Source organism: Moschus berezovskii, chromosome 4 (assembly GCF_049115385.1).
Source record: "Moschus berezovskii isolate FMDL1 chromosome 4, NW_MosBer_1.0, whole genome shotgun sequence".
Classification (NCBI taxonomy): domain Eukaryota; kingdom Metazoa; phylum Chordata; class Mammalia; order Artiodactyla; family Moschidae; genus Moschus; species Moschus berezovskii.
In genome coordinates this window covers 120,865,919-120,893,884 of record NC_142463.1, presented here as the reverse complement: position 1 = coordinate 120,893,884, position 27,966 = coordinate 120,865,919, and the positions used below count along the sequence as shown (strand labels likewise).

The 27,966-nt window shown below is 43.9% G+C and overlaps 1 protein-coding gene across 5 annotated transcripts in view; it reads right to left on the bottom strand.

Moving 5' to 3' along the window:
* PBX1 (PBX homeobox 1) overlaps positions 1 to 27,966 on the bottom strand; it is a 336,931-nt gene that overhangs the window by 80,669 nt on the left and 228,296 nt on the right. For all 5 annotated transcript variants that reach the window (XM_055403779.2, XM_088835990.1, XM_055403778.2 and 2 more), the window contains 3 exons: positions 18,923 to 19,167; positions 12,275 to 12,465; positions 4,831 to 4,966 (listed from right to left, as the gene is read on the bottom strand). In XM_055403779.2, coding sequence (XP_055259754.1) covers positions 4,831 to 4,966; positions 12,275 to 12,465; positions 18,923 to 19,167 — 572 coding nt within the window. The remainder of the gene's footprint in view (positions 1 to 4,830; positions 4,967 to 12,274; positions 12,466 to 18,922; positions 19,168 to 27,966) is intronic.

Sequence of the window (27,966 nt, the reverse complement as noted above, 5' to 3'; positions counted from 1 at the left end):
GACCCTCTTGCTTAATATAACACAATTAGGGAAGCCATTGTGACAAAGATTTTTCTATGGAGGAGCTGCTCATTTAACGAGGACCGTTTTACTTTAGGGCAAGCATTTTAAATCTGCTTAGCTTGTAAATATATGACCAAAAAACTTAGCATTTCAGGAGAAATGCCTGCTACTTACCAATGCTAAAGCTGACTCTGGGCAATCAAAATACACAGAACTTTAAATATCCATATAAATCTAGGTCATCAACATATGGGTGCTTTCATGGATGGATTAATTTCCCATTTTTATTAGTTAAGTAACTTTAATATGGACTAGGTTCTTAGCTGCACTGTACTACTACTGACCTTAGGATCAATATAATTCAATCCAATAAATTTCACAAAGTATTTTCTGTGAAGCTTGGTGTTATCTACATAAGGAAAATCTGAAGTATAGCACTGATTATTCCTTTGCATTTCAGGCTTTAAATATCAATGCCAAAACACAAAATAAACCTAATTTACTTTCATTTGTTAATTTATTTTCTTCACGTGGCTCATAGTGGCTGTCCCGGCTTGATTCTTACCCATTCCCTATACACCAAGACCTCTGCCAGAGACAGAAACACAGTGAAATTCAGGTTTTATTCCCATGATTTCTGCTTTAGTAAGAGTTTCATACTCCATATTCCAGATGTGATATCAAACTAAAATGTGATTTTATACAATTACAAAATAAACCATGAATTTGATGAGGAAAGGAAAAGCTGGTAACACATGTACCACAGCTTTACATGTAATTTAATTTATCCCAACAATGGCAGATAAAGAAAATTCTTGCAAAACTACACTTCTCTTTAAAGTGCATTAGCTAAATTTTAAATCGTATAGGAATATCTCCTGCTGCTGCTGCTGCTGCTGCTGCTGCTGCTGCTAAGTCACTTCAGTCGTGTCCGACTCTGTGTGACCCCATAGATGGAAGCCCACCAGGCTCCCCCGTCCCTGGGATTCTCCAGGCAAGAACACTGGAGTGGGTTGCCATTTCCTTCTCCAATGTGTGAAAGTGAAAAGTGAAAGTGAAGTCGCTCAGTCGGGTCCAACCCTTAGCGACCCCATGGACTGCAGCCTACCAGGCTGCTCCATCCATGGGATTTTCTAGGCAAGAGTACTGGAGTGGCTTGAATAGCTTATACTATAGCAGAAATGACAAGCCTCTGTTGTAAAAAATCAAACCATATCATTGCAATATTAGTAAACGAGAGAAAAAAAATTCAGAAAAAGGTTTATTTATTGTAAATGCTGGTGCCTACAGTAAGAGTCAAACTAGAAGAGGAAAGGCACTTCCAAATACATTTAAGGACTGCTGCCTATCTAATTGCATTCTCAAACTCGTATAGTTTTCTTGATGTAACTTTCACTATTCATAGGAATCAATCATAATCGTGGTTCGTTTTTTACTTTTAAGTGGAACAGAGAGGAAAAGAGGTAGGGAGAGTTTTTTCTGAGGCAACTGGATGAGCTGGAAGAAAGTGGGAAAGATGAAGACAGTTTGGAATGACTTTTGAGGAGGAAAGGAAATACTTGTGGTCAGTTACATGGGAGAAAGGTAAGAAGGAAAAGGGTGGAGAATGGACCATTCCTAGATGATTACCTTCTAGAGGAGAACAGATTGCCACACACAGGGAAGATGCTGGGTCAATTCAGGCATTTCCTACATGCCCTCAGCAATGTATAGAATCAGTGTTTTCGATAATCAATTCACTGTTCAAGAGTCACTGGCAAGGGTCTACTATGTGCTAGGTACTAGAGGCACACAGGTGACTGACGGTCTGAGGCAACTAACGCAGAAGCAATCAGATTCCCAGGGAGAGGCTCGAGTCACATTCTGCACAATCTGGCATGGGTAGAGCCACGGTGAAGTCTGGGGGAAAGTGAGATATATGAGTTTGGCATTCTAGCAGAGAAGTCTCATGGGGATATTCTAAGAGAAGTATATTTGCAGCTGTGAGCAAGGAGGGGCTCACTCCAATTAAAAGTACAGAATAGTGTTTTTCAAAGTTTCGAAGTCAGGGGTTCTTGGAGGGCTTATTAAGACAGGGTCCTAGCTGCTTCTTCTCCTTCCCACTCCCCATTCACGCATGTGTGCTTGGTTGTGTCTGACTCTTGTGACCCCACAGACCTTAGCCCGCCAGGCTTCTCTGTCCATGAGGTTTTCCAGGCAAGAATACTGGAGTGGGTTGCCATTTCCTTCTCCAGGGGATCTTTCCGACCCAGGGATCTAACCCATGTATCCTGTGTTGGCAGGTAGACTCTTTACCACTGTGCCACCTGGGAAGGCCCTCCTTCCCAACAGAAATTCTTATTTAGGACTGGGGTGAGACCCAAGAAATTAAAGAAAAATAAAGTATAGTTGATGTACAATATTGTGTTAGGGTTAAGTATACAGCACAGTGATTCAGATGCATCTATCTACGTACACACATATAAACATATGGGAGGTTTCTGTGTATGAACATATTTCATTTGGGAATCAAAGGAAGACTCATTAGTAAGTGAATTCTAAAAAAAATATATGTCAGAATATAGTTAATGGGCTAGGACATGATGAGATGAGGCTAAAGAAAGAATAATACTTTTAGGATACGTAGAGATGGGAGATCCTCTAAGAAGACTGAGCAGGAGTGGCCCAAGAGGAAGGAGGAAACTCCAGAAAGAACAATGTCAAGGAAGCCAAAGTAAGAGAATTTCAAGATAGAGGGGTTATTATTAATCCAAAGAAACAAACAAAACAAAAAACCCAAGATGATAGTCAAAGGCATCTACTAGATTTGAGAACAAGAGACAGAGATTTAGTATATCATGTGGTCCAACCAACCGTGACTGATAGATGGGGCAACTAAAACCCAAATAGAAAAAGCGAGTTCCCTAAAATCCCATGGTTGACTCAGCTTGGGTCAACATGCTCCCAGCAAAGGTTCTTTCTATGATACCATACTGTTTCCCACTGAAACTTGTTCAGCAATGGTAAAACAATCTGGTTATGATTGGGAAGAAATGACGTAATGGGGAATGCAGAATGATATGGCCTTGGGATGGATGGGGGAAAGACAAAGGTGATGCAATATATGTATAAATCATTTCAATGAACAAACTATTTGCACCCCAGATTTCCATAATGAAGGATGCAGAGGTTGCTGGAATAGGCCAAGATTCCATTTTTTTATTCAGATACAATGCAGACTAGATCCTGGAAAATTCATTCTATTTCAATAGGGATTTGGAATTCCAAGTCCTAGATTTTGAATTCAAACAATATAATGATTTTCAACTTTAATAGCAGAATTATCACATGACTGAAATTCACTGTTTGTGATGTCGCTCATACCTGGGCCTATTCTGAAAAATGCAGCAAGTATCAAAGAACATCAGCTATGTTTTCTTGTGGACAATGGGTCTAGATTTGGACAAGAATGGTTAGAAACCTAGATAATACCAGACCACCTGAATTTAGACCACTGATGTTCTACTTTCCCAGGATTGCCAAGACTAGAAACGACCTTCAGCTGGGTCGAAGTACCTGAGGAAGGTCCAAGTTGAAAAGGAGAAGGCAATCCTTTCTAACTCATCTGAAAGGAGGTTTTCGAGACTGCTGCAAAATCACCCACAGCATGCTGGGGAGACCCTGGCAACCTCTGCATTGCAGACCCTCTGTGTGGAGTTCTTTACTCTGACTAGACTCAATTCTGCTTAAGCTAAACACAGGCTGAAAGAATCAGCCCCTCGTGGGGAGTAGCAGAAGCCAGGATTATACTTCCTTGAATAGGAAGTATAGATGCTCACAAAACAGCATCTACTTCTTTTGGAAAATATTAAGTGAAGTTTCTTACTAAAGTTCGCCTCCTCTCCAATTCCCCCTCACCCTCACCCTTTTTGTAAATACAAGTACATCTAATTCTTTTGCATGTGACATAATTCTGAGGAAAACTTTCTCTGAGAGATTCAGAACTATCACTACTGGTCTCAACTTGAGACTGGGGGTGGCATTTGAGGTTCAGATCAAATAAGAAGTATGGATGGATTCTCCGAGTAGACAAAATGTAGATGAGAATTCCCTGGTTCAGCGGTTAGAACTCAGCACTTTCACTGTCGAGGGCCCAGGTTCAATCTCTGCTCGGGGAACTCAGATTCCTCAAGCCACATGTGTAGCCAAAAAAAAAAAAGTAGATACATATAAAACTTGCCTCCTTTTCTACTTCATATTAAGGCTGAAGACTCCAGGTCCATAAAAATTTTATGTCCTGTATCTTTCCACATCAACAGGCACCTGTTATGGTCATTGCTCTTGGGGGAAAGGGGACACTCCGTGACATTTTGTGCAATCATAGTGACATGTTAAACTTCCCACACTCCATCAGCTACAGAGTGAGGACATCCAGAGAGGACATCTGAGTCCTTTCCATTTAAAGTTCCATTCACTGACTCTTAAAAAGTTCCTGAGTTGGGGAAAAAAAGAAAAAAAAAGGGGGGGCCAAAGAATTGACCCTGTTTGAGAAAATGGCATGAGAAGTGTTGGTAGCTCTCCAAGTCAATGGAGAAACGCTCATCTATCTGAAGAAAGGCTGCAGCCCTGCTCTAACTGTGCTCCACTCAGCCTTCTACTTCTGCTGGTTTCTCCAGGTTACTTCCCTGGAGACCTTCTTATATGCACCCTGAGCTGACCTTGTCTTTCAGGGCTTTAGTTGACGGAACTTATAAGGCATGGAAGCTCAGGAAGGCCAGGCTTCCGAGACCCTGCCCTGTAACGCCGCTATGGCCAGGCTCTGGGCTGAGTGCTCTGAGGATGTCTTACCTGGGACACTGTGATGCCGCACTTCTTGGCTAGCTCCTCTTTGGCTTCCTCACTGGGGTAAGGGTTGCTGAGATGGGAATAGAAATATTCATTCAGGATTTCCGTTGCTTGCTTGTTGAAATTTCGTCTCTTCCGCCTTCATAAAGAGCAAGGAAATCACAATGACAATGGACAAAATAAGAACTTCACAACAAACACATATAAAAAGGGAGAGGAGAGGACACACATTTGGGAGAAGACATGTTTTTGAGTGAATGAGAGGAGCTGTGTTCTAAGGGGCCGGATGCGGAAAGCATTTCTCAAGGCGTTTGTTGTATACCTCACTGTGCTCACTGTGGGGGCCGTGAGCAGAACAGGCACACGTACTTATACAGAGTGGTGAGCAGCATGGAGTTTCAAAACCCGCCGTCTTGGTTTTGAGCCCTAGACAAACTGAACACCAGCTGGGTGATTTGGAATGCCTCTCCAAACCTTAGCTTCTTCAAACGACAGTCAAAAGAGTCATGTGGTGAGAGCAAGGGAGAAATGAGGTCATGTCAATATATAGACAGGACTCAGCACAGTGCCTAGTACAGGACAAATGCTCGGACTTCCTGGGGATTCTTCCTACCAGGCCCCAGGCCTCGAATCTGATCCTTCAGAGCCATCAATACAAATTATTCATTTTTCACAGCTAGTGAGGTAGCTACAGTTATTCCCATTTACCAATGAAGAGCTGAGTTTAAAAGTTGCTCAGCTAGTATGTTAAAGAGCTAAAATATTAATTCAAGTCTGCCTGAGTACAAAGCCTAGCCTCTTTTTATATACAAATTGCCTCCTGGCAATTACACAGAGACTCTGCATCCATAAGTTAAAAATAAGTTACCTTTTTCTCTCTTCTATCCCCATGTAACTCCATGAGACATGTTTAAAAGGCTTGGGGAAGAGGGGCAGGAACGGATGGAAATTAACCCCCTGACTGCTTGACCCTCCTTAAAAGGAGAGAAACAGTACTTCTTAAGCAGGAACAGCTGCCTAATGGTGAAACACAAGCCCAGAGAAATCCTTTTAACACACAGGCTGCTAAAAGGAGGAAAACCACTCTGTGAATAAAAGCATTTTTATGACTTAAAAATAAATGCTAATTGAAATAATTTAAAGTGAGAATCACTTTATGGCCTCTTCCCAGCTAAGGCCTGGGAATAGCTGGGGTCTGCTGAGGGATGCTGGACTCCCTGCAGATGTCTGCTGGCCCTCCTCGAGGGGGCAGGGCCTCTATCTTCAAATTAGCTCCATTAGCACTTTTGCCTTCTTGCTTTTATCGAAATCTTTTCCTTACGGGGAAAAAAAATTTCCAGAACATCCCTGGTTATGCCAGGATATCAAGTTTTCCAATTTAAGCCAACGGAAAGCACTGATCTCCTTGCTAGACAGAAAATTCAGCTAATATTGTATTTTCAGGGTCCCACTTGGTTAATTAACACAATAAAGTGCCTGATTTTACCGGATGAACACCATCTGTCCATAGGTATTAACCACATCTGTCCAGATTATGCCAAGCCCAAGTCACTCTCCCAAATCATGCTGAGTTTCTGGGTCACCCAGCATCAGAAATTGGGCAGATTAGATTAAAAGGCCCAACTAAAAAGGAGACATGTATTAAAAGCTCTTGCATGATGGGAATCTGAGGAAGGTAGCCAAGTGACTAACCCAGTCTCCAGTCTAGTCTTTAGATAACCTCTGACTTCCTCTTGGCCTCAGGAAAACAGTTGTTTTAGGCCTGGGGAAGTGGCCCCTGAAGACTCCTGTAATTGGGAGTTGTTTGCATTAGCATTACAGTGTATTTCTTGGGACTCTTCCAATTGAACTCACAGGAAGCCTCTCTGGAATGAGTTGGGGTGCTGGGATTGTACAGACAGCTGTTCCTGACTCCTCCTGGGGACGTGCAATCTTTCTTTAGGTGGTCGCATCTACTCTGATGGCCGCACTGATCATCTCTTGCAGGGACTGTCTCTATCCAGGGCCTTTGAAACCCCAGAATTAGGAGTTTACAGAATTTCAAGAAACCCATGGAAAATAATATACTTCTGACAATAAGGTTATTTGAACTAAGATGCCTGGTGTCTTTGCTCTGGCTGGAAGTGTTTTTAGCTTGGTGAGTTAACACTTGTTATTTCAAGACAACCAAAAGCTTTGATTGTTGAGTATCCAGAAAAGTGTAAGAAATGTGGAAGTCGATGAAATTTTAGGAATGGAAGCTTTGGAATCACAGTGATTCAAGAATGGGGAGTGGAGGCACCACAGACCATCAAACGTGTTATCTCTGCCCAAATGCCTCTCCTAAGAGACAATACCCCATTTATCACCGTGTCCATTTGCTACTGCATATCCCAGACACTTCCAACAAACTGTTTCTAAGACAAGTATCACATTTCACTCAAACCAACTTCATTTTCCTTTTTTCCCACATTATATAATAATATCACTCTACATACAAAGTTCATTATATCTGCTAATTTGCTCATCCATTCAATTGTTTGTTCATTCTTTAACTATTTGAGTTTCTAACACACAGCAGAACCTGGGAGTGATTCTCAATTCCCCTCACCCCCTTCCCTTCACTTGATGATTGGCCCCAGAGAAAGTCTTACCAGTTCTGTTTTTCAAATCTATACCTTTTGTTCCATCCGTGTCATTGCTTTTTTTGAAATGGGTTTAGAGGAACTATGGTCTATTGTAGTCCAACAGCACTTTCTACAATGAGGAAAATAAATGTTCTCTGTTCTCCTATTGAAGTAGCCAGCAGCTGCTATTGAGTGGCTGAAATAAGATGTGTAAAACTGGAGAGCTAAATTTTTCAATTTTGTTTACTTATATTTTAATTATATAGATTAAAAATCAAGAAGTCATAGACTAGACAGTACAACTGTAGGCTGAAATCGTGCCCGAATAGCTCTCCTGGGAGGAGAGCCTGGACTCTCAGCCATGGGGTGCCCTAATGTCTTCAGCACCTCCTTTAATCTACTCCATCATATACCAATGTTTATCTGAACATATTTCTCTCCAAATATTTGAGTAAAATAGGGAAGGTATTTTAAACTTATTCTATATTTCCCCATTTTGAGAAGCACAAGCCTCCAGCTAATCCTTAAGAAAATCACCACAGAAATTCCTCTAAACCATGGATCTGATCATAAAAATAATAATAATGATAGCAATAATAATATACTATATTTTACACTAATATACCATGCTGCTGCTAAGCTGCTAAGTCACTTCAGTCGTGTCCGACTCTGTGTGACCCCACTGACGGCAGCCCACCAGGCTCCCCCGTCCCTGGGACTCTCCAGGCAAGAACACTGGAGTGGGTTGCCATTTCCTTCTCCAAATATATAAAATAGTGATCCTTATTATATTATAGCTGAGTTACGGTGTGAATATTATGCTCCAGACACTATATTGTAAATACGTTATCTTATTTATTCCTGTGTATAGAATTATTCCCATTTTGGAGACACAAAAACTGAGTCTTAGGAAGGATAAGCCATTTATCCTGTATCACAGATATAGTCAGGGTTATAGCAAGAATCTGAACCCAAGCAGTGTAATTTGAGAACTTTCACCTTTTCCTTCCTTGAACAGCTCAGAGTTTCTGCTGCTTCACAAGACAATCCGCAGCCTTTGCTGGCACAGTTAGGGTCTTTCAGTGGATCAAGCCCATCCCCAGTGTCTCATTTCCCCCATCCTACACATGCTCTTCCTAATTTCATCTGGCTTCATCATATGCTCCTCTATTCCCCAAAGACACACATGGCGTTCATGCTCCCGTGCCTTTTCATACCACTCTGTGTATTTCTCTCCCACAGCATTTGCCACAAGTTTACATGTGTCTTCCCAGCTAAACAGCAAATCCTCAAGGGGAGGAGCCGTGTTTCACGTGTATTTGAAACCCTGATGCCCAACACACAGTAAGCATCCCCATCAGCAATGCCTGCCAAACTTGAATTGCCTTGTTTACTTTGCTTCTGTGATTCCTTCTCTCTGGTCAGTGTCACAGTCCTCTGAGACTCAGCACTGCCTGCCTCTCCCCAATTCTCCAGTCTCTCTCCCCTTTGGGTGAATCTGGCACTTGTTCTTCCTCTGATCATGTGCAGATTTATACTCAGTTATAAGAGCACTTGTCCCAGGAGATTATGAGTTCTTGAAGGTGGGACCCACATTTACATGTATTCTTTTCATCTTTGTTATTTCAGAGGCTAATACAGCATTTGGAAGAGTAAAAACTCAGTTATAGAAGTAAATAAATCTAAATATAGTGGCAGTTCAGCCAGATCATATTCGATGTCTTTTCCTTTCTTGCAATCCTCTTTTTTAATCATTTTCTATAACCTTAACTGGAATGGTGAAGTGCAGAGGTATATTTCCAACCATGTGCTTGCTGCTTTCTCCAGCAAGATGTTATTTTTTACAAAACAAAGTAAAAATTATTGTACTGCTTGAAAACCATTAAGAAGGTTTACAAGTTCCATCTCAAAGACTTATCACAGCACTATGCTTGATATAAAACATGCAATAATAAAAGTTGACTGAATGAATGAGTAGAATTTTTAAGTTAAACTTTTCTGGCACAGTTAAATCAACATAAGGAAGAAAAGAAGGATATGACTCAAGTGGACAAAACCTGGCCAAATGCTCAGCTGGGGAGTATGGAAGGCAGACTCCTAAGAGCATATGTAAGATTCTACTCTGGAGTACTTCCTCTGCCTTGAATGTGTGTGTTGGGGGGACAGTGCAACTGATAGGATATCATTCCTATGATTAAGTTACTAATCAGCTGACTTTGTGTTAATGAAATGGGAGATTAGGTTAAAGGCTTAAAACGGTGACATTATCCAGGAAGAAAGGAAGCAGCCAAGCTGTAAGCCCTGTCAACGGGAAAGGTGGGTTCTACGAGCTGGGGACATCAGTCCTACTATCACAAGGAACTGAATTCTGCCCCCACGGGAATGAGGCTCAGCTGTGAGCATGGCCTCAGTTGAGCCCCGGCTTACAGCTTTGTGAGACGAGGGCAGAGGATCCAGGTTAACCTGCTGTTCCTGAACAACAGAAACTATGAGACAACTTTGTGTTGGTCTAAGCTCCTAAATTTGTGGTAATCTGTTCTTCAAGAGCAGAAAATACAAGGATTGTTACACAACAAAGCTGGAACATTCAATTGTGCATACCCATTATATTACGAAGACTAATCCTGTTACTAAATCAAGTCTCCCTTGTATTTCATTTGTCTTCCATGAAATCTTTTCTTAATGAAGCCCTGCCCATCAGATGCACGGATTACAGCAGCACATATATATCAACAGTGAATGTGTCTTTCTTACTAAAGTGTGTTTAACTAGCTTTCCTAATGATATTAACTACTTTGATCATGAGGTCTAGGCAAACATTCATTTTTGAGCTGGAAAAACCATTTGCTCATCCTTGTGTTGGCATTTGGAGTCATATTGTTTCAGTGAAACTAAATACGCCCTCAAAGTAAATGCTAATAACAATGACAACTAGTTAATTGTTTTAGTTTTGAACCTTGGCTCAGAGGCAATGATTCAAAGGTTGCAACCAAAGCAGGAAAAAGTTCCTCTCTTATGATGACTGTCCTTCTGGTGCCAACTAGAACAATCTAGGCAAAAGCTGATGGAAGGGAAAGGAAATGTGTACAAAGCTTGCCTGGTTTAATGCCTTTTGGAGTCTGACCTTCAACTGGGCACAGCTGAGTTACTGAAAGAAGTCCTATGAGAAAATGATTCTGCTCCTCCTTTCTCTCTGATTTCTTCTTTCTTGAAAAGAACCCAGTCTGGGCCCAACTTTTTAATTTTTTTCCAATATCTGCCAACATAAATGCCAGCACCAGCATTTTAACGAGGGGAGTTACCATGGGGGGACATAAACAACACGTGCAGTGGTGGCGGCCACAGCTCAGGGGATAGACCCAGACATAGGCCACCAGTCACTTGCACTTCATACCATGGGGAGCAGCCTGCTGTAAAGAAGCCAGACTGGTAGCCGGCCACAGGGCAAGGGAGATACCCGGGGCAGGGGTGTCCTGCTTCAGCACGCCTGTCCCTTCCTTCTCTCAGCACTGTGCTCAGCTGGGAAAAGCTCTCTTCATCGGTACTTTCTCTTGAGTTTATATATTTCTATTAGCCCAGAGATACAGTTTGCTGGCTGACATTCCTATTTCATATTCCACATGACCCAAAACACGATGAATGAAAGGGCATTTAGGAGGTGCCAGGAAGCTTTAAAGAGGTCTGTGAACTGTAAGGACCACAGTTGTGAAGACAGAGAAGAGTACAGGTAATGGAGCTGAATAGTCTCTGATTTCTAGGAAGGAAAAAAACTGAAAAAAGCAGAGAATCTGTGTGTCTGATTGAAAAGGAACTCAACTACAGATGATTAAATGGTATATGACCATGACATAGCTAGTGTTTTTATAATAAAAATCATATATTGGGATTATATTAAGGAATTGAAACAATGAATGATGAAATCGGCATTTATAGAAAATGACTAATTTAAGGTGAGCTGTGGGTCACAAAGTATATCCATACACTGAAAACTCATGTATTAGATCAATCATCAACCCCACTTTCTAGAGTAGATGAAAGATATGACCAGCACTATCTTACAGGCTGGATAACAGAAGCCAAAGACATCAAAGGGATTTGCACAAATCCGCCAGTGTAGAGTAGCGGGACTAAGACTGCCTATTCTACAGTCTTGGTTTTTGTCCCAAAGGACTTTTCTATCCGTGGTTTCAGCTGGATTCTTTGAACTCACAACTTAGGTCACAAGTTAGCGTCAGAAAATTTTAAATCTTGATTGAAAATCTGGCCCATATGAGACCAGTCCCCTGTCCCTCCACACCCAAGGGACCATGTCTTCTTCATTTTTGTGCCCCTAAAACTCAGCCCAGAGTACGACACATGGTAACCTAGTTATAAATATTTGTTGAAGCTAACGAGGTGCCCTCTCTGCCAACAAAAAGTGTGGCAGAGATTCCCAGGTCTCAACTGGAACTGTCTTTCTTGAAGAAAAGATGTCATTGCAATATCTGGTTAGCCTTCTACGGACTTATAGTTACAACCTATTCTTGTGAAAGAGGCCACTAATCGTAAGAAAACAAAAAGTCCTGCTTCTTCTGTCCCTGTAGCTAAATCATCCTCATTTCTCATGCAGAGTGAGTAGCAGTGGCCATAAAAAATATCCCATCCCCACATTTTCCTGGAGTTGTATAAAACCCATGGCTATCCACCCTTGCAGCCTTCCTTTCCCTGACCTTTCTCAGGTTACTTACTACTTGGCTCAGCCTTGAACACAGTGACAGTGGAGACTCTGGAGAGGGCGAGTCTTGGATTCTAACCTTGAATCAGTGGTTCTCCCAAAGGACAGGCCTCTCCCAGGGACTCACCGCGCGTCCAGGAACCGGGAACGCAGGATCATGACAGCCTCACACGTGCTTTGCTTCAGCTGCATCTGGATGGAGCTGAACTTGCGGTGGATGATGCTGACCATCCGCTCGATCTCCTTCGGGGAAATAGGCCTGGTCCGGCTCTGCTCTCGCAGGAGGTTCATCACATGGGTGGTGAACTCATTACATGCCTGGAACGGAGGAGGACAGACACGGGGCATGGTAAGGGTCCTTGCTGTGAGGCTGTGAAGGTCTTTCTAGAGACGAGTACAGGTAAAGAAAACTGGGCTAGCTTGTGGCATTTTGTCAAAAAAAAGAGAAAGAGATGCCCAGAAACCCCTTTCACCCCATTTGATTATAATTTTCATCACTATGTGGATTTTTTTAAAGGGGAGAAGAAAATTTACAATAGTTTTTCAAAATCAATTTTTTTCTTGATTTTACTATTATGAAAGATGAGAACATGTATATTTGTATAAAACTTCACAACCCTTCACTCCCATGTTAATAGCTAAAGAGAGTCTGAAGTCTAATACAGCATGAAGTTTCTGCTTTGCCCTTATTTCTGCTATGCTAAAGCTTCCAAATATTCAATTTGGCATAAAGAGTCCAAAGAATGGAATCACTGAGTTAAAAGCTCTGATGACTCTTCTGTGAGATTCTCATTAATCTACTTCTAGTTGTAGCATAAGAACTCCCTCCCATGCTGGTCTTCTGAAGATCCTCTATGTCTATAACACAAAGGGAATCTGTATAGAAACAAATTCAAAACATGATTTAGAGGATTTAGGAAATACCTCTGCAGAGAGAAAACTCTCCGGTTATAGACCAATATACTGTCAGCTCTGGAAGTGAAACTGGAGATCATTTTTCCCACCTCCTTATTTTACAGTTGAGAAAACTGTGCCCAAGAGATGAAGGCCCACAGCAAAAAGCAGCCTGAACACCCCCTAAAGCAGGCCAGGGGGTCTGTTGTTTCCCAGACTCTGAACTTGCTCCTTGGAACACCACTGCCCTTTCTTTTAGTTACTATTGCTTGCCACTGTAGTCTGGTTTTCTTAAGGAACATTCAGTAAAACATCTACTCACACTTAACTCACAGCAGTGTTGGAAAGCTGTGGAAAATGTGTTAGCAAGAAAGGCAAGCTGATGCTCTGAAGGTTGAAGAACTAAGGACTCAAAGTGTCCAACTTAATACCGCAGAATCATGCTCATTAATGCTAAAGCTGCACGACTATTGTTTTTTTACAACACAAAGCTCTTCACAGCTGTCAGTTATGCAGTAACAGTAACACATTCACTGTTCATTTCTCCAAGAAACCCTTCCAGGTTTGCTGGCCAAAGATACATCAGCAGACACAGCCACTGGGCTGTGTCTACACTGGGGGCTGAAAAGCCTGGTTTTTGACCCTGTCTCCATGAGTATGTGGACAATTGCTTTCACTACTCAGCGCCTTGTTTTATTTGTCCAAGAGTGGATTTAATCATTCCTACCCCTTTAGCAAGGCCAGCAGTCCTCACGCTCCTTGTACAGTGACCGGTGGATGGAGTAAATCACTCACATGAACAGGGCAGCAGCTAAGAGCACAGACTGCCTGCGTTCACACCCTGCCCAGGAGCTCACTTCGCTGTGGGGCTTTGGTTAGTCAGGTAAGACCCCTGTGCCTTCTCTTTCTTATCTGTGAAATGAGGAGGACAGTACCTCAAAGAATGTGGTAAGGACAAGATGAGTTACTGTGTGTCTGGCCATATAGTGTGTCCTTATTATCTTTTTAAAGTACAGGCAACTCAGTAACCCAGCATATGATCACAATGGGGCAAACCTCTCCAGGCTCCAGTTTCCCTCGTGGTACAAATAAAGGAGGTCACAAGTAGCTTCCTTCTACTCTGCAGGTATATATATGCTGAAGATGAAATTCACAGAAGATCAGGTCCATAGAGCATTTTGCCCTTACTATGAAAATTGCTACATAAACACAAGATCTTATTATAAGCTCCATCTCTCCCCAACCTAAACAGCTCCTTCACCCCCAAGCTATACAACAAAGGGAGGAAAATAAAGCCTGGCACCGCGGTGGCTGGAAGTCTATGAGGCCGTGGAGAGGGGTGGCGGGGCGGTATACTGCAAGCATCCCCCGCTGGGCTGCAGGTCCTACCCACCCCCGACTTGGAGGGGGTTCAAAGTGGGGAGGGCTGGCCGTGAAGGAGGTACTGTCAGGCGCACACCCTCTCTGCTGGGAAGCCACAGCACTCCGCTCACAATGTGCTTCATTACGGTGCATAAAAATACTCACAATATCTGGTGTTTATTCAGGGCATTGGATCCTGGCCCCCCTTCTGCTCTGCCCTAGACAGTGGAGTCTTTTCACCCACTGCTGAGGTGGAGCAGGGCAGCTGCTCAACAGCTGCTTGGGAAACACACAACAGACAACAAGCCCAAGTCCATTTAGACAGGCAGGACACAATGACCCACATTCCTCCAGGACCTGAACTACCCAGGCCTCCTCCTCAGTCCCCAAGCTCAGCACCTTCGGAAGCTGCACTACTCCGGTGAGGCTAGGTTCTCCCGATGGAAGCGGGAGTAGGAGTGATTAATTAATTAAATAGAATCCTCACAGGCTGAAGGTTTCCATGACAAGGAGACTACTGAAGACTGTCCTAAAGACAGTCACCTTCTGGAGTTACCCCTCCAGCTGCCTCTGGAGACATCCCGGGTTCCAGGGTACGGGCACTTCGAGGAGCAGCCGACCCAAGAGAAGCTCTTCACAAATCTTGCTTAGTATAAGCAATTTAATCCTAGAATTGAAGCTTCCTTCCTGTACTCTCTTCAGCTCATCTTCATCTCTAAGTCTTTCAAACTGTATTTGGCTGCCAATTTCAGCAAGGAATATGACTGGGATCTTAAGACTTCCTTGGCTGTGAAAGGACTTCTTAACCCACCCCGGTTCAGCCTTGGAGACTAAGCCTTGTCAATGTCCTGGCAGCATTAACTTACAAAAACTGAAGAACTGTGCAAAGCTACAAGAGTATCTTTTTTTGTTTTTTTGAATAGCATTTGGAAGAAAATTCAGTTTTCTGATATCCTGGTTTCATCTATCAAAATATGCCAGCTTTTTTTTTTTTTTGTAAGCTAGTACTCTTGCCTAGAAAATCCCTAGAAAATCCCATGGCCGGAGGAGCCTGGTAGGCTGCAGTCCATGGGGTCACTAAGTTGGACATGACTGAGTGACCTCACTTTCACTTTTCACTTTCACGCACTGGAGAAGGAAATGGCAACCCACTCCAGTGTTCTTGCGTGGAGAATCCCAGGGACGGGGGAGCCTGGTGGGCTACCGTCTATGGGGTCGCACAGAGTTGGACACGACTGAAGCGACTTAGCAGCAGCAGCAGCAGCAGCAGCTCTTAAATACCTCAGCTACCAACATGATCCGCTGAAAAGGTGTTTACCAACCCTATTTAATGAAGAAAACAATTTCCTTCCTTTCTTTCTAATGGAAGTCACTAGAAGCCTTCTTTATCTAATAACCTCAGGGTGAAACAATGGCTGACTCTGGTCTTTTAGGTGGGGGTTGGGGGGCGCACACAATGAGTGGGAACGGTGAGGAGGGTTGCTGTAGTTAATTACTGGAGAGCTAATTGATCCTCTGGTAATCTATCATCACCAAACTAAAAACAAAACAAACCAAAACAACAGAATCAACTCTTAAATAGTCAATCCGGCAACCATCTAGGCATTATTAAAAGAGACTGACATTTTTACTAAGGTTTCCTATTTTTTAAAAAGGTCCCGTGAGGAATGCTTACAGAAAAAATGAAGATCTATCTTTCAGACTCACTAGCTAGAAGGTTAATGGCATAATTTCCTCACAATCTGCCATTTACTCTAATTAACAATACAACTAATATTAATAAATTATTAAGCACACAGTGTGTTAAACAGTATTCAGTTCCTACCCAGAAAATGCCCAAAGAAATAAGGAAATAATTTCTTAGTACTTCTTAAGAATAATAAATACAGACTACCACCTCTACCCTGACCTAACTTGATCCCACAGAGACTGAACTAGACCTGCCTGTGAATGTCTGAGGCTCTCCTGCGGAGGCGTGGTCGACAGCGGCCTGCCGCAGGCACGGGACACTGGCAACAGCAGTTGTGGGAGATGCATGTTGACATAAATCCTCCTGGAGGTCGCCATTAACCCTACCATCGAACCTGCAGACTTCAGGACTGGGTCACCTCAGACTAAACAAGTAACAGAGAGGGAGTACAGCCCCACCCACCAGCAAAATGGATACAGCTTAAGTTCCCAATTTCCAATATTGTTGTTATTCGGAATATGTAGGTATCGATGAGAAGTTTCTCAAGGAGACTACTTTTATCACTAGTCTCTCTTAGAGAGCATCAATCTATTCCATGAAAGTACCAGAGAGGATAGGCTGGTTACTTCACTGTCTACAGACACCCACACTCGTTCCATATTAAGTGGAGCTGAGTGTTGTTCCAGTAAGAGCCTTGGGCTAAAGGTCCAAATCTAGATTCTAGGGTGATCTGTCCCTCCTTGGATGTGTGACCCAGATATATCATCTGACCTCTCTGACCTCCATTTCCTCATCTGTATTAGAATGGAAATGATGACAGCCTTAAAAGTGCTGGAACAAGTGCAGTTAGGTTGATAAAAGTGCTTTGGACATTTTGAAAGAAGATGGAAGAGTTAACAAGGCGGGGTTAAATCAAGAAGACAGTCTGTTCTTCTTTGTTGCTGGCAACCTGAGCTACAAAGAAAGCTAGCTTTTAACACCATCCAGCCTAACATCCATCTCAGTTGTAGGTTTGGGAGGAAGCCACATTCTTTGTGCCCCTGGAGTTTGGGATGAGTTAACCTGGATACCAGGTCTAGATAGGTTGTTATACCAGAGACCAAGCTTAGCTGTGAAGGTATAATAGGAAAAGCATGGGGAGGAGGAACCCAAGTGGCTAGCTAGGTACCTTTATAGGAACTGTCCCCGTGAGTCTTCCTAAACTATGCCCTTGGTTGGGGCAGGCTGTGAACTCTAACATGATGGCCCAGGAGGGGAAACTGTCATGGATCAGCCAGCTTACCTGAGCTGAGCCTCTCCTGGGATCTGATAAAATGTCTACAAGAGTCTACATCATGATAAGAATGTTTGTTCTTCCCCGAGAGGATCGAGGGTGATGATCCACAGGTTCTTACCACAAAATGACTTTTGTTTTGCTCCCCTTGACACCTCCCTACACCTGTCCTGTGGCTGAAATTCACCACACTTGGCTTCCAGCTTCATAGTCATCTTTTCCCTCATAAAAGAAGAGACTTTGTAGAAATCCATTTCAAAGGCAGATAGGAGTGCAATAATGAAACTTTCTTCACTTTAAATTTTAAAATGCCTATTTCTGTTTTAAAATTTATATATTCTATTAAGTTTGCATTTGCCTTTTACTTAGACAGTCCTAAGTGGACGGTACAGGGTCTTCTACTTTTTTATTTTTTTTCTCCCTCTTCTTCTATGATTCTTAAAACAGAAAGAAAGCAAGCCAGAAATCTAACAATTCTATGAAAGTACGTTAACTTAGAATTTCAGGACAATGTCACATCCAACAATATGACAACCAACTAATGTCAGCTAAATAATGGGAGGAAATCCTGATGTTAAAGGACCCCTAGTAAAATAGTGTTGCTCATACTGACCAGAGGAAACAATATTGACATTTAAATTCATGTTTGTGTGTGTGGGGGGGTGCTCTAGTAAAGAGGGGTGCTGTTATAATTAGAATACCATACTGTTTTATGACTTACAGCCTTTCTTAAGCTTTTCCTTCGTATGATTTTTTTATGGCTCTCTGATAGCTTAGGCTCCAAATCCACAGCTCTTTGCTGAATACTACCAGCCACTGAGGTAGAGAATGTGGGCCACTGGATCCCACAGACCATCAGTAGCGTGTCAGGGCTGGAATTCAACTTTGTCTACCTCCAGGGGTCCCCTGAGACCCTCTACTTTTTTTATACATGGAGATGTGTATCATATTATATACTATATATAAAAGTCAGAGTATGATGGACTTCCATTTGAACTAATCTGGGTAGAGTGAAGGAATTTAAGGCCAGGTTTTAGTATCCATTCCCATAGGCTTCCATTAGCACCGGCGGTGAGGTATCCTCCTAATTAAAGAGCACACAGGGCCCAGAGGACACCCCCTCAACACACACACACACACACACACACACACACACACACACACACACCTCCCCCAGGTCACCTGGTGACTCTGCATATGACTGTAACGCTGGGAGCCCCAGAGCTGCATGCCAAGGGACAGCGCCCTGGAGTGCCAGGGACTGTTTCCGTATGTAGACTCAGTTTCCTAAAATCATCAGTTAAAACTATTTTTTTAAACTATCTTTTAAAATGATTTTATCTCCAGTTTGCCTGAGTTTTCAACAGTGGAGACTCTGAACTTTATGGGCTCAAGTTCAACAAGTGGCTCTGGGGGGAGGCCAGAAACACTGGATCCCAGATGGCAATCTCCAGGAAAGTTTGCCTGCCTCCAACCCCTCCTAGCCCTGAGTTTCAAGATTTCTCCGACCTGCCCTAAAGGGCTGGGGGGCCCAGACCCCGCAAGGCTGTGAGTACCTGCTCGTATTTCTCCAGCTCCGTGTGGTAGATTTGTCTGATCTGTGAGAGTTTGGCTCTGTAATCGGAATGTTCCACCGAGTTGTCGGAACCTGCGCCTCCAGAAGCAGCCGCTGCTGCAGCAGCCGCCGCTGAGCCTCCGCCCTTCTCAGGCCCCGCCACCCCCTCGGCCAGGAGCATGTTGTCCAGTCGCATCAGCTGGGGGTCTGTTGGCTCCTCTTCCTGGGCTCCCCGGATACTCAAAACTGCAGGAAGATACAAAAGAGTGGGGAGGTGTTGACAGTAACCCAACAAAGTAAAATTTAAAAACAACAGAAAACTCCCAATATGTGATTTGGCTGAAGAAGTCACAAGTTACTTAACAAAACAGCATCTGAGCAATGGGTGTGCAGAGGGCTGGAGAAGGAGGCAGACGGGAGGACTAGAAAATGCAAGGAGAGATTTGATTTGTTCCTGAAATTAATTACACTCCTCTCATATGAGGTGCCTAGAACAGTCAAACTGATGGAGACTGGAAGTAGACCTGTGGGTGCCACAGGCTGGGAGAAGGGGGATAAGGAACCATTAATGAACCAGCAGGGAGTTACGTTTTGGGAAGATGAAACATTTCTTGAACTGGATAGTGGTAGCGGCTGCCCAGCAACGTGAATGGACGTAAAGACACTGAACTGTGCACTCAGAAACAGTTACAACGCTAAGTTTTGTTATGTCTATTTCACCACAAAGAAATTTCAAATCCACAAAAAAAAACTATAACAGAATTTAATTTTCACTTTCATCCCCAAACTGCTAAATTTTAATTCAAGGAATAGCATTTCCTTTCTCATTTCTAATTTTAGATTTTCTATGAGTTTGTTATTACCAAGTTCTTACACTCTTTGACTTCATGATATTTGATCAGCCTAAATTTTCATTTCCAAAATAATCTAAGTCAGGCAAATTCAGTTTATTTGAGTGATGTGTGAAGACCTCTCCCCTGGACTAGGGATTTCTATTTTCCAAAATTGAGATAAATTTATTCCTGGTGGTAAGAGCTCCGTCCTGGTACAAACAAGGGTGAGGTCCTTTAAACAAGCTGCCTCAGGGATTCAGAGAAGCTGGGGTTCTGATAGGATGAAGGAGGCTCGGCTCCATGAAAGGTTCCTTTTTATTAATCCTCCACGACCATTTGCAGGGGATGAAGGGCTGATTTGGACTGAAAGAGATCAAGTGATTTAGTAAACCAGTGGAAGAGCTAGGCAGTCTCGTTTTACTACCTCCATACAACTTGCCATAAAGTAAATCACTCATCTACACCCAGTTTAGTCGTCAGCAGCCAAGTCTTTGTTGAGAGTGAACACGAAGAGAGTATTCAATTAAAAAAAAAAACAAAACTGAGGGCAGAGTAGGGAAGGAGGGATGTAACTAAAGGTAGAGAAGAAGCAGACTCTGCTCGTTCGAATCCTGGGGGTGGAGATGCCAGAGTCCAGGGGGCCGGGTGGGTATATGAGCCACAGCACAGCACAGAGTCCAGAGCTGGTTCTGGCTAGGATGCATCTGGTGAGCCCCACGGGGACAGTGACAGGTGCAGCCGTCTCTCGAATCTCAGCAAGGCAGCCCCACGGGGTTGTGACAGGAAAGGTGGATCTGAGCTCAATCCGAGGGGACGTGGAGATGTTCGGGGCGTTCCATCACCTATAATACCAGCATAACTGCTGGCTGTGCTCACATGCTCCTGGCTTCTAACAGGTCTGACAAGAAGCAACCTTGAAAGATGTTTCAAAGGAAAGCCCGAGTCCTGTGCTAAAGGAAAATGGCAGCATCGCTTTTGTGAAACACGAGGCAGTCAAGTGGACAGTCAAGCACGTGGACCGGGGCGGCAGTTTAAAGGCCCGGGGTGGACACACGCACCCCTTGAGGGAGTGAGGAAAGACAGGAGGAGGGAACAGGAGAACGCAGGGAAGGCAGTCAGCTGGCAGGAGAGAAGGACACAGAAACAGCCACACTTCAGGACCCAGGCTCTCCTCTTGCAGCTGAATTTTTAATGTTCTGCTGCACTAAAATGAAATTCCTATACTGGTGACAGCACAGGTTAGAGGATTGTGGAGTTTAATTTTGTGACATTTTCCCAAAGAAATCCTTCTTTTGTAGACTCTGAAGACTTACATGGGAAATCGTCCCCCTGATCTCAGAATAAGATTTGATCATGTTATTCAGTTCCTTGGATTTATTTACTCAAATCTTCAAAGTCCTCAGAAGAACATATCACCACTAAAGATTTCCTTAATAAAGGAAATGAATGCTGCAATCGTTTCATGAATACCGGCCCCTAAAGGTGTGGGGTGGTGGGGAGAAGGAAGTGACCCCCAAGCAGATGGTGTTAGAGCCCTGGGACCTCTCCTTCCTCACCTGTGCAGCCCCATGAGTGCTTTCAGGTGAGGACGTTAGTGTGTGGGGTTCATGGATGTTTCCCCCGTGAATTTCACTGAATGAATTTTAATTGCTTTATCAACAAAATACCTATGGGTCATTTAAGAGTGAAAAAAGAATCACCACCTCTGAGCCATTTGGTAATTGTGGCACTTTTACTTAATCATTAAAAAATTGGTGCTGGGGCAAAATTTGACACTAATCCACTCTCTGGAATCCCATGACCAACACGCTCCAGAAGAGGCCACAAACCTCGGCCGATGGGAAACCTCCTCAAGATGCTGAGGCTGGCCATCTGAGCCGGGCCATGACGCCTCCAAGAGGCTCCTCCTCATCGCTCCAAAACAATTCGTCCTGACAGATCCAGCACTGACAGGCCTCAACAGTGGTAGCAAAGTAAAAGAGAATGATGTCAACTAGTAAGGATATACTTTCCTGGGGCTACCTACACACTACTTGATCTGAGGTGATGGTAAAGCTGGTCGGACCTGTGCCTGAGACCAACTCACTCACCCCATTAACTTATTCCTCTAGCAAAATTCCATTTGTTCTGAAAAGAATGAGACAGAAAAGGAGTCAGGCAGACACAGAACAAAGTGCCGGCACGGATTCCTCCAGGTACGAGGCAGGTGGCCAGCTGGTCATGTTACTACTGGAACTTCCCAGGTGCCCAATATTTGCTCAAAGAATATTTTCCCTTTCCAGCCCTTCTCAGTTGCACCCACATCCGTGCCTCACTTTTTCTTTTAAACAATCCATGGGAAGCACGAACTGTCCACACAAAGTCTGCACACCTACCTACTTAATATTTTTCTTGATCCTAAAATCTAACTGCTTTGAAATGAAATAAAGGAAATGTTAAAGCTGCCAATGACACTGAAAGGATACACTGTAACCCCCTACCCACCAAAGAAGTCCCAGGACAGTCACAGAGGGTAAAGCCCAAATCTATACTACTGGAAAAAAAACCACACGTACACACACAGTGAAAGTGTTATCCTTTCGCGTAGCTTTTGCATCATTTGATGAATCCTGGAAACACTCTTTAAAAAGAAATTTGGATTCACTAAGATTTAATATAGTAGGTTTCCAAATGTGGCCAAGAAGGAATACGTATGACAGAAATGAAATGCACCTTGCTTGCATTTATCCTTAGAGTTCAGGACACATAAATTGGCCCCAAACCATAGATTTGAAGAAAATAAAAGAACAGAAAAAATAGGAAAAGCAAACCCAACAGTCCTCTCCAAATTATACCCCTTAAATTACACTCAAGTCATTATGAAAACAGAAATTTTAGAGTATGTATCAGAACCACCAGCACAGAAACTATTCACACACATACACACGCAATATAAACAAGAGAAAACCTTCCTCTCCCACTGTCCGACACAGAAGATTCTGGTTCTGAGGGTCTTGGGCTATGCGTGTGTGCTGCAATGAGGCCCGGATGGACCAGTAAACAACACGGCAGGGACAGATTTCCGCCCAAAAGGAGCAGGATCTGAACGTACCACTGTAAAGATGGGTGCTGGGATTCACTGATATGGAAGGCTGCTCAGCTAGTGAGTTAAAAAAATCCGCCAACGTTAAATAAATGAATGAAAAGGCCGACACGTCTAAGCCAAAGCGATGCTACCCATTTACTGCTTGAAGCCAGCACTCTGCCAAATAGGAGACAAAATGATTATTTAAAAGCTCCTTTTTTTTTTTTTTTTATCTCTGTGGCACCACGCAAGTCTCAAATGAACCTTTCACCAGGACACCAGAGATGTTAACACTCATCCTCCAAGATCCAATTTCAACCAGCAGAGCTGTTACCTAATCCAGCAACCATCACATGTGATCAGGTTCCTGCTCCCCTGATGGGCGCCCCGCAGCCTCCCTCGCCTCCTCCCCCCTTTGCTCCCCAGCCCAACAGCTTTTACTCAGGTTTAAAGGGAAAAAAAACCCTGCTTATGCCAGTACATACAGGATTTTAATAGTGAGATTTGTACACTTCCATTACCAAAAATAAAATCAACTGCAGTGGATTTGCTCTGCAAAGAGGGTCACGCAACAAGATATTTAACTCTTTTGGTAATCATTCTTAAAGAAGGAGCTTCCTTCTCACAAATCTAACCCCTCATGTAAGAGACTGATCAAGATAGGTGAGTGATGTATACAGAAATTGTCACAGGCCCTTTAAAAAGCATCCGATGTCACCATCTACCTTGCTGCCATCACTGGCCCTGGGGTTAATTCTCTGGTGAACCTCCCAAGATAAGAAGGCTGTCACAGCACAGTCGGGGCTGCTCTCACAACTGGTCTCCTGCTGTTCTTTCTTTGTTTCTTCACACGCGGAGAAAAACAAACTAAACCCAAAGGCAGCTTCAAGATCCTTGGCAGGAGGGCAGCAAGCGGGTTGTTTTGTCCTTGGCTGAGCCCTGACACCGATCCAGAGCAGCTCCAGACAAAGCCCACTAGAGGGCACTCTTTCTTCGCCAAGGACTGGCTGTGCTAGGAGGGCGGCTGTTTTCAGTCCCCAGGTTTTTTTAGTGTCGGGGGAAATGCCCCCGCTGAGATTCATGCTTCCAGGGGTGGTGCAGGCAGCAGAGGAAGAGCGCATATCTACTGAGAGGGTCGTCTTCAAATTTGGACAGCAGTTCAGGGACCAAGGCTGGGCTGACAGAGAGAGATGATGGATCGTCAACAGACAGGTGGGTTTTTGGGGCTTCCCAGGTGGCGCTAGTGGTAAAGAACCCGCCCGCCAGTGCAGCGGACATAAGGGACATAGGTTCGATCCCTGGGTTGGGAAGATCTAGAGGAGGGTATGGCAACCCACTCCAGTATTCTTGCCTGGAGAATCCTGTGGACAGAGGAGCCTGGAGAGCTGCAGTCCAAAAGGTCGCAAAGAGCTGGACATGACTGAAGTGACTTAGCACGCAAGCAGACAGGTGGTTTGGGAAGGGGCATGGGGTGGTCCCAGGATGGGAGCCCTCATGCGTTCTGGCCAATTTCTTTGTTTGATTTGAAGGCACAAGACTGAACCTCCATGCAGGTTTTCCACAGTCTTCAATACATACGACCAGAAAAGCTGGGATAGTGAAGCTCTCCCAAACTCACCTCCCAGCCCTGCTCTGCCATCTTCCAGGGGGTCAGAACTTTGGACAAAATATGGGACAAAAATACGCTGTCCTTGATTTTTAGAAATTACTGCCTCCTGAAAATATCACGGTAGGACCTTTTATATGTTCAGAAAGTACTTGTGCACAATGAACTTCATCACCTTATGGAAGATGAAGTAATATTACAAACTTAGACAGCAGATAACTGAAGATTACAAAGGCAGAGTAATTTCCCCAAACCAGAGCACATGGGACAAGCCACACTAGAATCCAGGTCTTTAACTCTTACACCCTTTATCCTCTACTGCAACGTCAGGATTCTGTCACCAATGGTAATCGGGGGGATGTGCTTTCAATTCTGCATGTGTGTGCATGTATACACACACACGCGCACACACAGTGTCTTTTGACGCGCAGGTTGTGGCTGACATGCAAGGCAGAAAACAACCAGACATGAGGTAGGGAAGGGAGGAAGTTCTTCCTACTGACCTCTTAATTTCTTTAAAATTTCCTCCAAAGCTGGTCTTCTTCAATTACTTCTTTCTGCCAATAGGACCATCATGATTAGAGCCACTGAGCCACGTGATAGAATGCCCTCTTCCCTCTCAGGCAGAAAAACCCACTTACCACAATCTCATCCTATTTCAAATCTCCATTCAAGCTTACTCAAAGAAACCTACCCAGATAACAGCTAGAAAGGAGCTCCCTTGCCACCTCGCCAGCAAGCAAGTATTAATGCTACCTACACCACAGACACAGCGCGTCTCAGAACAGCCAGCGTCACACCTGCCACCTCGCCAGCAAGGCTTCTGAAAAGTTGATGATCTGTCCTCCATATGCATCCCCCCATGACCTCACAGAGCCTCTGGCACTGAGTACTTATTTGAGCATCTCTTGATGTGTGAGAAAGAGTGCAGGAGGGAAGGCTGCAGGATGGGCTCTCCAATGATCTCTGCCTCGGTTCACTGTTCGTGGTGAGGCAGTCAGCTCCTTAGATATTCGCTCTTTCTCCCTCTGGTCCAGTTACAGTTTGGACCAGAGTTATCTTCTCGTAGAGGCCCTTTCTCTGTCACCTCTTCCACCCCACTTCAAAAATCTGTCAAATCAGCCTGAAAATGCTAAACATGCAAATCTACACTGTTATTAAATTAGAGCCTTAGAACCCACAGCCTGGCCATGTCCCCAGCAAGCCAACATTATCCACGACGAAGGCTCTGAGTGTTGGGGAAGGCCTGGCATGTAACTGGTACCCCGGGAAGAATTCCTAGGAGGGCTGACAGTGGCCCCCAGGGAAGGGGCTATGCATACCATGTTACCCAAATGAGCCCTCTGAGGAATGCTCAGTTCACTTAAAACAAATCACTAACTGAGCACTTCTAAGGAGCCAGGAATGGGGTGGATGCTGAGATTTCCAAGAAGCCCAGGGTTTAGACTCCTCCAGTCCCCTCAGAGTACATCAAGTTGCCAGAGTAGGTAGAAAGCAAGCAGAAATCCCAGTGGACACATACCCTCTTAACCTTTCCTCTAGTTTCCTTCATTTCCCACAAGCACTCACAAATCATAAATTCCAAGCTTCTGCTGAAAAATAACTATGACATATTTTGATTCTTCTGAACCCAAAGGTGGGACCAAAATCTGATGTCAGAGGTTTGAAGCTTAAGGTACTGTGTCCTGATATTTTCCAGTAGCAACCTTCTCATTTGTTTGATGAAAAAGGTGTTTTGTGCATTTTGAAAAGAGTCTGTCTATCCAACAAATGGAAATGATTGACAATTTTATTTCTTGAATTTTACAAGCCAGCCTGAGAAATGGTTGCCAGTCAGAGTTCTGGTGAGCATGGGAGAACCAGTGACCACCTTAGTGGAGACTGTCCAATGCAGGCAGAGATCTCTGAAGCTGCTCAGATAGAGGTCCAAGTTCCTGGAGTCTTCAAGTGTGAAAGCCATGCTTAGACTGCCAGCTGTCTGTGTGCCAGCTCTTGAGAAGCTCAGGGACACCAAGGTTGGGATCTGTGGTTCTAGGGTTTCTCATGGCATCACCAGGTGTTTAGACATAAAGATAACATGTCTTCTAGCTCTTTCAATCTTCCTTGGTTTGTTAGGCAGGTAAACCAAGCAACAGCATGTGAGGGTTTTATTCGGTCAATAGCAAGACCGTGAGATTCCTCAAGCACTGTATCCTGCAAACATTCACCGAGCATCTCTTACCGTGCCAAGCATGGTGCTGAACTTCAGAACAAACTGTGGCCCAGAAAGGACCTTAAGGATACATTCATGTCTTCATATTTACCCACCACTACTATGTTCAGGGCTTTATGAAAAGTTTTAGGGCAGGAGGTAAACATAAAAATATATGACACTTTTGAAATGGTTTTAGAGTTTTTATTGTTGTTGTTTATATTTGGGGTTTTCTTTAGAAAAACAGGCCATACTTTTTCTTGTCATCTCTTTCTGAGCCAGGTCGCAGTGGCTCTGGTCACACGCATTTTCTACTTCTCAGGAAACACTCGGGCATGGATCCCGATCACACGTCCCCTGCTTGGCACGTGGAGCCTCCTAGGCCAGCTGGCAGAGAGCAGGTTCATGTGCTGGGCAGCAGACTTCTACCTTCCTGGATGGGTGCCGGCTGCCCAGGTGAGGGGGCATTGGTCCTTAGTAACTTTAGCTTGGACTGCTGCTGGGGGACACCCTTGGCTTCAAGAATGGCTGCAGAAGTTGGGAGGAGGGTGTGACATCATAGCAGCCTTGGCCTGGACCACTACACCTGGAGGTGTGAGAGAAGAACAGCTCCCAGGGAGGGCCAGAGCAGGGTGCGAGAAGCCAGGATGGCACCTGGTGGCCCGCAATGCAAGAAACGGTTTCCTACTCAGTTGTGTATAAAATGTGTAAGAAGTTGAGAGCCAGCAGTCGGCAGCTCGCTGTGCGATCCCAGAGATGCAAGCTTCTCTCTAAAATGGTAGTTTCTCAAGGAAGTGACACCATGGCGAAGGCAAGAGCGTGTCTCACCATTCTCTTGGATTCAGATGATAACATCAGTTAGGCACCTAGCACATTGCTGGAAGTGCTAATTCTTGACAGATTTCCTCTCCCATCAGAATTCAGCATCCTCCCAAAGGGTGAGGATGGACCTAAGCCCTCTTCCGTGAGCTCCACACCATGGCAGGAAGGAAGAACACAGGTGCAGAGCAGAGTTCGAGGCTCCCACTGCTCGGCCTTGCCTTCCTTAAGCTCAGGTTTGTTATCACCTGACAGTCAAGAATATAATATCAACCACAGCTTGACTCTCATTAAGGGATTAAATAAGTTTATTTTTACAAAAGCATATGTCTGTGCTTGGTAACTGGTTAGCTTTCAATAGTTGGTTAAATCTACATCAATCCCATTGATAAAGGTCCCTTTGGGAAGAATAAGAAAGCAAGATAGATTTCGAGTTAAGCATTTGCTTTTTATACGAAAAAAATCAGCAAGGTGGAGGAAGCAGGCTAAATCAGTGAGTACACACACACACACACATACCAGGCTAAGTCAG